This window comes from Callionymus lyra, chromosome 2, assembly GCF_982586985.1.
Source record: "Callionymus lyra chromosome 2, fCalLyr1.hap1.1, whole genome shotgun sequence".
NCBI lineage: Eukaryota > Metazoa > Chordata > Actinopteri > Syngnathiformes > Callionymidae > Callionymus > Callionymus lyra.
Genome location: NC_141819.1, coordinates 6,649,939 through 6,663,124, shown reverse-complemented (window position 1 = coordinate 6,663,124; position 13,186 = coordinate 6,649,939). Strand labels below are relative to the sequence as shown.

At 38.6% G+C, this 13,186-nt stretch overlaps 1 protein-coding gene across 1 annotated transcript in view; it reads left to right on the top strand.

Moving 5' to 3' along the window:
* LOC148085195 (uncharacterized) overlaps positions 1–13,186 on the top strand; it is a 224,433-nt gene that overhangs the window by 172,545 nt on the left and 38,702 nt on the right. The window contains exons 27-28 of the mRNA XM_087783328.1: positions 10,920–11,093; positions 11,709–11,882. Coding sequence (XP_087639454.1) covers positions 10,920–11,093; positions 11,709–11,882 — 348 coding nt within the window. The remainder of the gene's footprint in view (positions 1–10,919; positions 11,094–11,708; positions 11,883–13,186) is intronic.

Here is a 13,186-nt window from a genome sequence, read left to right as displayed (position 1 = left end):
CAACCCCGTCAAACTAACTCTAATCTAATCACCAATGAGAATTTATCCATCACCGTGATTGTTCGTAAAAATTAACTAGCCCTGACTATACTGCCAAATTTTTGTGGAGCCCCTCAACACCGAACACAATGAGATCTAACTGGCCTATACACCCACAGCTGGCAGAGTCTTCAGACCAGGATATTGGGAGAGCCTCTCAAATCACCACATATCCCCAAATTTATGATAGCTACTTGGTTTACCGAAAAAATACGTCTACCATAATCACCCATTGGCCAAGCATCCTAACTAGTATAGGATTCTGAAATTTAAAATGTCAGACGCCCCGTAGAGGGAGCCGGTTATACTCCAACCCTACTCAGAATTCCCAAGGGTTACCAGGTCGTGTAACCGTCTCCTCTGCCTATCAATTCAACTTAAATTCTAATCAGCGTTTTTTCTTCAAAACTTCACAACGTTTTTTCTTCAAACTTCACATAGTTTTTTCTTCAAAACCCGGGACACGATAATGTCGTCTACACTTAATACAACAAAAACAACAACTGACCATGCAATACCCCAAAAAACGAGCACCAGCTTGAGAAAGCACTATTGAAAATTATAATCTAAATTTGTGACAGAACCAGAGACTTACGTTTATTCTTCCAGGCAACCAAAACTAATATAAAATATATATGTAATCTTTCCTAACCAAAAATATAAATTTAGTTTTAGATTATAGATTATAAAATCTATGTAGAAAATAAGATCAAATCTTTCTCACCTGATTCTTGAAGTAAGGTATTGTGGGATCCCTGGTTGCCTGGAGAACAATCAGCTCAGAGTTCATCTCGGAATCGAAAAGGCCTTCAAACCATCAGTCCACGCCAAGGGTCACGTGCACCAAGTTGTTGGGGGTTTTTGTGTTCCGATGAACCAACCCCTCCCCAGCCTCGTACGTGGTGATGGAATAAAGGACAGACACATGGATGAGTTTAAGAAAAATGCTTGTTTAGTGAATTATGCAAAAGTCAGAGACAAGCTTACGTGAACACGGGCGCTAGCAAGCAGAGAGATCTATCGCAGACGTCTTCGAATGCCAGAACGCAAAGGTCTCACAAAATGGTGGATCTTTATAGTAGAATATTCAGGTTAACGCCTCTAGTCAAATGTGAATGTAGGATTGGTCAGTGACTGTAAACACTTGATTCTAAGATGGCCGTCGCACGTGATCGTAGTGGAAACTTACTGAAGGTTGTTGTTTTCTGTCTCTTCCCAGCGACTTGTGTCCTTCAGTGTGAATTCTCAAACAGGTTCACACTGACTTCTTGGAATCTGGGATTGTTTAGTCTTTCTGTGTGTGTGAGGCTTTCTGACCTCGGCCTTTGAGTTGTGAACCTGAGTTTAGTTTAAGTGAATGCAATGCAAGACAATGATTATTTAATATGAATTAAATATGTAAGATTATCAGTTAATCAAGTGACTATTTGAAATGTGTGTTAAATCTAGATGATTGATTACAGTAAAGTTGTCATTTCCTTACAACGACAATCAAATTACCCAAAGAAAAAGGTGTGATGGGGCTTCCCAATCTCAAGGACTACTTTTACGCAGCACAACTGAGAACGGTCATCAGTTGGTTTGATGAAACCTATGATGAAAGTGGAAGGATATCGAATCAAAAATAAATGACATCCCGGTCCGATCACTTCTAGGGAACAGTAAAATAATAAGAAAGTTATACAATATTCTTGATCCTATCACTCTACACACTTTACAAGAGTGGTTTGAAATAATCCAACGAGAAAAGCAGGAAAAAGAAGTAAAAAAACTAAACTGGGTGTCATATGATGATGAACTCAAACCAAACCAACAAGATATGAAATTCAAAGACTGGGAAAAAGGAATAACAGCAATTTGTACAATAACTAAAAAGTTCCGCATAATGAGTTTCCAGGAGCTAAAAAACGATCTGGACTAGTTAAAGATGATTTCTTTCCATACTTGCAAATAAGAGACTACTATGTAAAGCAGATACAAAGCACGGAGGACCCAGAAGGATATTAGAGATATTAGCGCCATATATAAATGTTTGAGAACAACTCACTCTTTGTCAGCTGCTTATATCAAATCAAAATGGAAGAGGGAAACAGGAACTGAAGTACTGAGTTCAACAACATCTATCATCTGGAGGAAATTTGGTTGGAAAAATATAATGCGTTATTTTATCACTCCGAGAATAAAAAGCAAATTTGACGGATCAGGTGATACATGTTGGAGGATGTGTTGGAGAGAACGTGTCCATCATGCTCACATTTTTTGGCAATGTACAACAATAACTATATTCTGTGAGAATGTAAATAGAACAATTGGAACCATTCATGGCTATTCTGTGCCAAACACTTTTAAAAAACGATGTACCTGGGAAATATAAACGATTGTGTTATGTCATGTAATGTGTATCTAATGTGAATAATGTTGGTTGCATGTAAAAAAGCCATAATGAGAAACTGATGCAAAGCAGAAGCTCCTGATTTGCAGCAATGGATGAACATTATGAGGGAAATACGACTCATGGAGCAATTGACCTTGAAACTCAGACTGAAAGAAACTCTGTGGACCCGGCGATTGAAAAAAAATGGACTTCATTTGACACTATCACTCCTAAATGACTTTTGGACTTTGAATGATGGACATTTGAAACCTGTATGTTTTATTTTGTCTAGTTTATTTATTTGTGTGTTTGTTTGTTTTATCTCCCTCCTTTCAGTGGTGTTTGGAGATTTAAAATGTATAAAGTGTGGAGAAACTTAATAAAAAGGAAAGTATTAAAAAAATAAAAGTAAGAAAACTGACCCTTGCGGTACACCACAGGAGACACTGGCTGTAGAACTTGAGGTGTATCCCATGGCGACCGCAAAGATTCTGTTTAATAGGGAGGAAGAAAACCACCTCAGTGTAGTTTCTCTGATGCCAACCCAAGAGTTAAGACGATCTATTAAAATATTGTGGTCAACAGTGTCGAAGTTTGCAGTAAAATCTAAAATAATGAAAATCACGCTTTCCTCTTTATCAGCAGCTAAAAACAAGTCATTAGTGACTTTTAAAAGTTCAGTCTCTGTACTGTGACCTGATCTTAAACCTGATTGAAATCTTTCAAATAAATTACATGAAGACATAAAATATAAAATTTGGAGGGACACCAACTTTTCTAAGTCTTTGGCTAAAAACAGGAGTTTAGAAATTGATCTAAAATTAGTAAAAACTGTCCAGGCTGGGTTTCTTCAAACGAGGTTGGACCACAGCATGTTTAAAAGAACTTGGGAAAAGAGAGCTGAATAAAATGTGTAAAACTGTGTTAAAAACATCCTTTAAAAACTTTCGTGGGAATGACATTGAGAGCACATGAAATGCTTTTCATCTTGGATAAAGTCTTTGCCAAAACCGGGAGGTTCAGGATTAAAGCTGTTAAAAAAAGCAGGAGTAAAATGCTCTGTGAAGGAGGATGTTGAGTGAGGGTTAAAAACATGTGAGCGAGTGAGTCGGAGGAGTTCGGGGGATGGAGTAACCAGGTCCATTGTAAATAGAACAGCTTTATGGTCCGACACTCAGATATCCTCCAGTGAAACTTTGGGTGGGTTGAGGCCAGTGTGTATAAAACCATGTGTGTTGGTTTATCAATAATCTGTGATAAATTAAAAGAGTCGATTGTGTCAATAAAATGGATGAGTCCTGAGTCTTGAGCAGGTTCTGACTCTGACCTTGAAGCGCCGAAGAGTCGACGGTGTTTGACGTGTCCATGACTAGCATGTAGCCGGGAGTCGTGATGTCCAAATAAAACAGTTTCAAGTAAGAACCAATTAAAACTGCAATATGAACAGTCAAAGGTGACGATAAAGGTGGATATAAAACCAGTAAAAACCAGTAAAATCAATGCTGACACACTGACGTGCTGCTGACGTGCTGAAGTGCTGATATGCATATGTGTGTAATGGATACAAGTGTGTTTAGTTTTTTGCAATTGTTCTGTGTGCAATCATTTGCAAAAAGTGTGAAGCTGACATTGTGTTTATAGTTGTGTTAATCTGGGCTGGAGTTTTGCTCCTCGAGTATAATGTTTTTATAATTGTGTATGACTTTTGATTTTAGTGTTCATGCAATCCAAAAAACTGTAACATAGTTACTATGGGTGCAACGCCCTTTACAAGTGTGACCAGTAGACTTCAGCTTTCCTGACTCAAAAAAGTTGCCTTGTTAGTGGAAAGTGAGGCCTTTTACAGACGAGGCCTACTGCCCCCTGCTGTGTGGAGCACATCTTTTTTTTCTCGTTGTACTAGTTGCAATGATAATAAATGACTAAACGGAAAGAATCATTTGTAGAACCATGTTTTTTAAGATAAAGGGGTTCATGTTGTTTTAGGACAAATAAACTAGAGATCCTCAGAAATGATATATTGTTTTACTTTTAAATCCCTGCAGGAGAGAAATGAAAGCATGTACAGTCAATAAAATCTTGTCAATGAACCAGAACACAAGGCTTGGTAACAGTCTAACAAGAAAGACCGGTTTCATGAGTCACATACTTTTATTTCAGTCATGATCTTTGATACCAGCGTCAGAAGGAGTTGATCAGTGTCTTGTTCCATCAGTTCTGGTCAGAAGAAGCTGAATTCTGCTCCAACATGGACCTGAGACCACAGAGAAGAAAGCTGCAGACAGGTCAGTGACTCTCTGACTCTCACACAAGTCAGCAGTTGATGAAATGAAATGAATCACAACGAGACGATCCTGTTGATGTTTTTAAACAACTGGAGCTCAATCTACAAATGATGACGCAGAAAATATGAATCTGAAGACATTCAAACATCTGACATCTGTGTTTGTGTGTCATCATGTGTCCTGTGTGTGTTTGTATACTGTACCTGTGAGTATTGTTTTGTGTCTACATTTGTGTCTGTGCTTTAATATGTGTGTGTGCGTGTGTGTGGGTTTGTTTGGGTGTGTTTGTGTGTGTGTGTGCTTGGGTGTGTTTGTGTGCGTGTGCGTGCATATTTGTTTAACTTCCTGATGAGGCAGTTGTGAAGCAAATAATTATTATTGTGTGTCTGTGCTGTTGTAGTGACTGTGAGTGTGATCATGTGAGTGTGTATTGTTAATATAGACCAGAAGTACCTTATAGTCGGTAACAATCTACCGGTCGAGCCGTGACATAATATAATATGAAATAAGAAAATAGAAGAGAATCATTCGGTGCAATAACCATTTATATGACATGCACAGCAGCCAATCAGAGCTCTGGTCTCTTTCAGTGTACGTGCAGCAAATTTCATATGTATCACGAATAATAATGGCCTGAAACTTCCTGACAGGTTTGAAGGTGTTCTATGTACATATTTACTGCTCATATCCATGTTTATCAGAGACACATAATATCAATATTGATTGAAAATATATATATATGTAGATACATGAGTGGATAATAAATTATTTTCAAACTTAAAAATATGTTTCTCATTCACTTAATTAATAATCTTTATTTATTAAGACAACATGATGTATATGGAGTTGTTTTCCAGGCATTTCACACAATTAGGAAAAAACGATAAGGAATTATAAGATTGTTTTTATAATGTAACAAACACAGTGGGATCCTTCAAGTCTTCTCTACGAGAGTCACAGACGTTCATCATCATCATCATCATCACTTTAAGTTACTGATTTACAACAAGCAAGCAGTGTAAGAGCCTGTAATGACACGTCTGTAGGGGGCGCACTGAAAAAGAACCGCCAAGAAAGGAGAAGACTGGAGCTCAAGGCAGCCTATTGTTCTCCTTCAATAATTGCAGGCAGGTGGAGCTGATGAGATGGTCTGGTCCCTCAGGTGAGTGCCGACAGGAGGGGTTGAAGAAAAGGGCTGGACTTTCTTTAGGAAGATTTGCTCTAATGGCTCAAAAACAAGGACCAATAAGCCTGAGATCTCAGTGTGGAAAGAGATTTTACCGAGCAGAGAAGCTGCTAATGCTGGATAGTGGACGCCTCATTTCATAGTTTTATCTGTGTCTGTGGATAGAAGATACCTCTGCTCCATCTAACCCTGCCTGTAGAGGGCGCAGAACGTGTGAAGTAAATTCTCTTTTCCTCTAATGAAAACAGGACATTATGAAAGGATTGATTATAGTTTTTACACTATGAGGCGAGAACAACTTTTGATGTTGACAAGAATCTCATGAGTGTGTTTGTGTGAAGGTGAAGACTCTGCTGAGACTCATGGTGAGGACAGAGACTCCTTTAAATACCCTCAGTGTGAGGAGCACGATGAACAGACCAGCACTCAGAGGTGAGACAAGGACCTCCAAGATTGTCCTCCATGTCTTCATTCTCACTCATTCTACTTCTGTGTTCAAGATCAAAGCAGCGGCAAGAACCTGCTGGACCTGGACCAAGATCTGGACCAGAACCCAGCTGTGTGTCTCTGAAGAGTGATCATTCATTGGGGAGAGTAATTGACTTCAGAGGAAGTGAAGAGTCTCCAGGTGTGAGGTGAGAGTGAACAAGTGTGAGTCTACCAGGTTCATACACACATTAAACCAGAGAACTTCACTTCACTCACATCACCAGCAAAGCCTGGCTTGTATACATGCATTTATCTGAAGCTTTTCACAAGAGAATGATCACAAATAACGATCTCCTCAACAACACTGAACACAAATAAATAAGTGAATGGATGGCAAGTTTGCTGCTGTAGCAACAACACAATAAATAAATAACAGTTATAAACATCAACACCGAGGCTCAATCCCTGAACTCCTGCTTTAAAGCTGTTGGTTCTAGTCATGATCCATTCAGGCTAGTGACGCCACTGGAGCATGAACTTGAACTAATATCGGGGGCTTCGTAAACACAGACATTTCTTTCATGCTTTCTTTTGTTTTTTTTAAGATTTCTTTATTTAATTTTCAATGTAAAGAAAAACACACCACTAATAAAGAAAGAAAAGAAAAACTAAAGATACAGATAAAACAACAAAAGCTAAGACTAAAGTTCAGTTGACATTTCTCTTCTTTCAAGGAAGTCAAATAAACTCAACATTTAATAAATATGTCCAGCTTGTTCTTTCTAGAAAAACATGTTCTTTCATAAAAAGTCAATCCCTTGATCCATTTTTAGCACCTCCATGTCTTCATTCTCACTCATTCTACTTCTGTGTTCAAGATCAAAGCAGCAGCAAGAACCTGCTGGACCTGGACCAAGATCTGGACCAGAACCCTGCTGTGTGTCTCTGAAGAGTGATGGTTCAATGGGGAGAGTGATTGACTTCAGAGGAAGTGAAGAGTCTCCAGGTGTGAGGTGAGAGTGAACAAGTGTGAGTCTACCAGGTTCATACACACATTAAACCAGAGAACTTCACTTCACTCACATCACCAGCAGGGGGAGATAAAGACACAATTAAAAACCTCAAACGTTGCTTTCACAGTTGTAGTGCAGAGGTGGACATGTGCAGCAGTGTGAGGACATCTAGTGGTTCAGCTGGTGAATACCAGGATAGAAACAGATGACAGTTGATCAGAGTTGATTTTATAAAATTATATTTAAAATTAACAGTTTAGCTTGACAAGATTCTTATTGAGATGGTCCTATATTTGGGTTTTTGGAGGAACCTTCTAGTTTACTTATGATCAGAACCTTCAACACGACAAGAGTTTATTTACAGTCTGATTTCATCTCTTCTTCTCAGAGTGGACCATCAGAGCTCAGAGCTTCTCATTGGTCAGCAACATCCCTCACAACTGGAAATCAAACGACTGGTATGTTCAGAGACTCCACAGACTGAGGAGGAAGATGAGAAGTGGAGAAGCATCAGAGAAGAATTCCTGAAGATCACAGTTCATCTCCTGAAGGACATGGAGCAGGAGGATCTGGCCGAGCGTCTGTGGAGCAGTAAGAACATGTGAACAAACATGATGAAGATGAAGAACACTTGCATCAGATCTGAAGATTTTACTCCATTTTCACCTTCTACAATCTTCTGACTCGTGTAACTTATGTCTTCATTCAGGAAGTCTAGCTTCAGAGTGTGGAGGAGGACAACTGAAGAGGAGCCTGCAGAAGAAGTTCCACAGTGTGTCTGAGGGGGTCGCTAAAGCAGGAAACTCTGCTCCTCTGAATGAGATCTTCACTGAGCTCTACATCACTGAGGGGGGCACAGACCAGGTCAACCAGGAGCACGAGGTCCGACAGATCGAAGCAGCCACCAGGAACCAGACCAGACCAGAAACCACCATCAGACAAGAAGACCTGTTTAAAACCTCACCTGAACGACCAATAAGAACACTGCTGACGAAGGGCGTGGCTGGCATTGGGAAGACCCTCCTGACACAGAAGGTCACTCTGGACTGGGCTGAAGACAAAGCCCACCAGAACTTCCACTTCATATTTCCTTTCACCTTCAGAGAGCTGAACCTGCTGAAAGAGAAGAAGTTGAGTTTGATGGAACTTGTTCATCTTTTCTTTCCTGAAACCAGAGAATCCAGACTCAGCAGCTTTGAAGGACTCCAGGTTCTGTTCATCTTAGATGGTCTGGACGAGTGTCGACTCCCTCTGGACTTCCTCAACAGTCGGCGCCTGATAGAAGCTACAGAGTCCACCTCAGTAGACGTCCTGCTGACAAACCTCATCAGGGGGGATCTTCTTCCCTCAGCTCGTCTCTGGATCACCACACGACCTGCAGCAGCCAATCAGATCCCTCCTGAGTGTGTGGACATGGTGACAGAGGTCAGAGGGTTCAATGACCTCCAGAAGGAGGAGTACTTCAGGAAGAGGTTCAGAGATGAGGAGCAGACCAGCAGCATCATGTCTCACATCAGGAGGTCACGAAGCATCTACATCATGTGTCACATCCCGATCTTCTGCTGGATCACTGCCACAGTTCTGGACATGTTGAAGAGCACAGAGACAGGACAGCTGCCCAACACCCTAACTGAGATGTACATCTACTTCCTGGTGGTTCAGATCAAAGTCAAGAAGCTGAAGTTCGACGGAGGATCTGGGACTGACACAGTTTGGGATCCTGAGAGCAAGAAGATGATGGAGTCTCTGGGAAAACTGGCTTTTGAGCATCTGCAGAGAGGAAACTTGATCTTCTATAAGTCAGACCTCACAGAGTGTGACATCGATATCTCAGCAGCTTCAGTTTACTCAGGAGTGTTCACTCAGATCTTCAGAGAGGAGAGAGGACTGTACCAGGACAAGGTGTTCTGCTTCATCCACCTGAGTGTTCAGGAGTTTCTGGCTGCTCTTCACGTCCACCAGACCTTCATCAACTCTGGAGTCAACCTGATGGAATCAAAACTAACATCCAAACTGACAGAAATCGACAAAAGTCAAACAGAAAGGTTCTACCAGACAGCAATAGATAAAACTCTGAAAAGTCCAAATGGACATCTGGACTTGTTCCTGCGTTTCCTTCTGGGTCTTTCTCTGCAGACCAGCCAGAGTCTCCTTCCAGGTTTGTTGACACAGACAGGAAGTAGCTCCTGGACCAATCACAACACAACAAAGCTCATCAAGAAGAAGATAAATAAGAATATGTCTCCAGAGAGAATCATCAACCTGTTCCACTGTCTGAATGAAGTGAAGGACACTTCTCTGGTGGAGGAGGTCCAACAGCAGCTGAGATCAGGATATCTCTATGTTCAAATGTCTTCTGCTCAATGGTCGGCCCTGGCCTTCATCTTACTGTCCTCAGAGGAACATCTGGACGAGTTTGACCTGAAGAAATACTCAATGAATGCTTCAGAAGAGGCTCTTGAGAGGCTTCTGCCGGTGGTTCAAGCTGCAAACAAAGTTCTGTAAGTTGTTCAAACATTTCTGATGATATGAACTAAACATGAATGTTTGATTTACTCTTTGATGATTGTTGTGTTTGTCATCGTGTTTAACAAACTGATCCTAATTTAGACAAACCTTCCTCAAATATTCATACAATACGTGATTTTATGATGTAACTAGTTCAGTCTTGTCAAATAGAGAATTGAAAAGTAAAGTTACGTAGTTTATAAAAATATTATCTTAATAAATCATTGTAATGATAAACAAACAAGCGTCAACTTTAAATGAAAATGAATAATAATCAAAAGAACATATTTCAAAGTTTAATGTGGTCAGAATGTGGGACTATCACAGCACTAACAACTGCTTCTCAATGTTTTCTTCGCTTGTTCCCTGACTGAACTTTTGTGTTTGTTCATCTTCAACTGAAGGACATGAAACACACACTTGAGTTCATCATTCTGCAGCTGTTGACCAATGAAATACTTGAAGACAGAAAGTCAACCACTGACACGCTTTTATTCTGTAACATTTGCTATTGGTTCATCCTTCTTGGTCAGGGCCCTCTCATCCCTGATGCATTCAATTGATGTGAGACAGAGGATCAGTGATGAAAACATAGATTATAAATACATTAGCATGTATTTCATTTTAAATATTCATGTCAGGTATTATTTTAAGATTCTTTTCAATCTAAATATGTTCATAAATAACACTTCCTGTTGGAGCAGTTGAATCTATTTTCAGCTCATGAACTGAATGTTGAAAAACATTTGCTTTGTTTCTTATGCAAGTAGATCAGTGTCATCAGAGAATTGAAGGATTGAATTTAACATTTAATTTTTTTAAATGTTGTATTTTTTTAACCATAGAAATATTTTCTGAATCTTTTCATTAAATAACTTGAATATATATTATATATTGGATTTTAAACACTTTCACATTCGTATATTAAATTAAAAAAGCCACTTGTTAAAAATATTGAATCTTGAATTTTTTTCATTTTATTTATTACTAAAATAACAATATTAAACTATAAATAAACTCTTTCAATTCTTGTCAAATAGAAAATTGAAAAAGTCACTTGTTGATGAAACTCGTCTCTTTCACAGCCTGATCAGATGTGGACTGTCAGAGAGAAGTTGTTCACTTCTGTCCTCAGTCCTCAGCTCTCCGTCCTCTAGTCTGACTCTACTGGACCTGAGTGACAACAAGCTGCAGGATCCAGGAGTGGAGCTGCTGTCTGCTGGACTGAAGAGTCCACACTGTCACCTGGAGACTCTCAGGTCAGAACATCATCTTCTCTCTTCATGTCTGGTCCACAGTTCATCTGGTTTCTTGTCTCTCAGGAGAAATGAAGATAGAAATAAATGTCATGATTCTAATATCTGGAGAGAAACTAGACGAGTGTCGTCTCAGCTCTTGTTTCCTGGTTGATGAAGCAACTGAGCCAGATTTCCTTGTTCGCAGACGATGTGTTGATAAATGTCACTTCCTGTTGAAGTATTATTTATTTTCAGCTCATGAACTGAATGTTGAAAAACACTTTATTTCATTTAATTTGATTAATCAAGATCAAGTTGATCACATGAAAACATTCACTGAAATACTTGTTCATGTTCCAACAATTCAGCATAAATCAATGATGTCTCACTAGTTTGTAGGAAAGTCTGTTTTTCTAAAGTAAATATTTAACAACAAACCACAACCTCAACATTGTTGTTACTCCTTCTTCATGTTTGTGTTTCTGTCGTCATGTTCAACATTTCACCCTCATTTATACCAACCTGATAAATATTCAAACAAACATGTGACCATGATCTTATGAAAGTAAATAGTTGATTGTTTTTAAATAAAGAATTGAAAAAGTCACTTGTTGATGAAACTCGTCTCTTTCACAGCCTGAGCTGGTGTGGACTGTCAGAGAGAAGTTGTTCACTTCTGTCCTCAGTCCTCAGCTCTCCGTCCTCTAGTCTGACTCTACTGGACCTGAGTAGAAACAAGCTGCAGGATCCAGGAGTGGAGCTGCTGTCTGCTGGACTGAAGAGTCCACACTGTCACCTGGAGACTCTCAGGTCAGAACATCATCTTTTCTACATCATCAAAGCTCAAATGTAAAGTCAGAGGTGGAAACACGAGTCAAAGTCTGTCATCACTTTGTTCTTCAGTGAAGCAGCTCATAGATACATTTGTATGTTTGTGTAGCAGGTAAAGATGTTACGTAGTTTATAAAAATATCATCTTAATAAATCATTGTAATGATAAACAAACAAGGGTCAACTTTAAATGAAAATGAATAATAATCAAAACAACAGTCCTTCATATTCTTTATCCAGTGTTCTCGCGTCATCTGTCTCGTAGAAGACAAAACACTTTAGAGTGGAATCTTGAGGTTTGTCTTTGATTTGTTTTCATTGTTTTTTCCACCGTTGTTGTCTCTGTTCTTCTCTTATGGTTCATCTGTTGTTCATGAGGTCTACGACTATTTTAACAGTCGACTGGTCACCAAATATTCAACCGTTAAGTCGACTAATCGCATCATTCTTACATTTTTCTTCAATTTATCATGAAGTTTCTTTAATGAAACAAAACTACTTTACTTACTTTAAGCTTCTTTTGAAGCTAAATATGTTCATAAATGTTCATTGAAGCCAATAAGTTTTGTTTGTCATGTCTTTTACTGAGACTCCAATTCATTCAGCAACAGTCCAAACCAACAGAGTCAAAACAACCATCAACGGAGACTTAAAACATAAACAAAAAAACAGCAGATCTTTGTTCACTTAATAAGTATTTTGTACACGTCAGTATAAATGTCACTTCCTGTTGGAGCAGTTGAATCTATTTTCAGCTCATGAACTGAATATTGAAAAACATTTGCTTTGTTTCTTATGCAAGTAGATCAGTGTCATCAGAGAATTGAAGGATTGAATTTAACATTTCATTTCATTAAAATGTTGTATTTTTTTAACCATAGAATTATTTTCTGAATAATATAATTCAATAATTTAAATATTGAAAGGTTGGTTTTGTTTTCATTTAATAAAATAATCATATTTTACACATATAGTTTAATATTCTAATTTATAATAACTGAAAAATAAATAATCTTGATTCAATATTTTATTTATTTTCTTATACAGACTGAAAGGTGCAGCAGAATGTCTGCCTCGATGTTTGGTTCTGTTTTTCTATTGCTCATTTTGTGTATTATTTTATTATTTTATGTTGTACTGATACTAGAATTACTTTGTTGTGTTTACGTAACTGTCAATAAAAGTTTCTGATTCTGATTCTGATACGTCTATTACAGGCAGAAACCACAGATTGATCTTGAGATGTAGTGAAAGACTTTTTAAACTCCAGACCTTAAAACAAA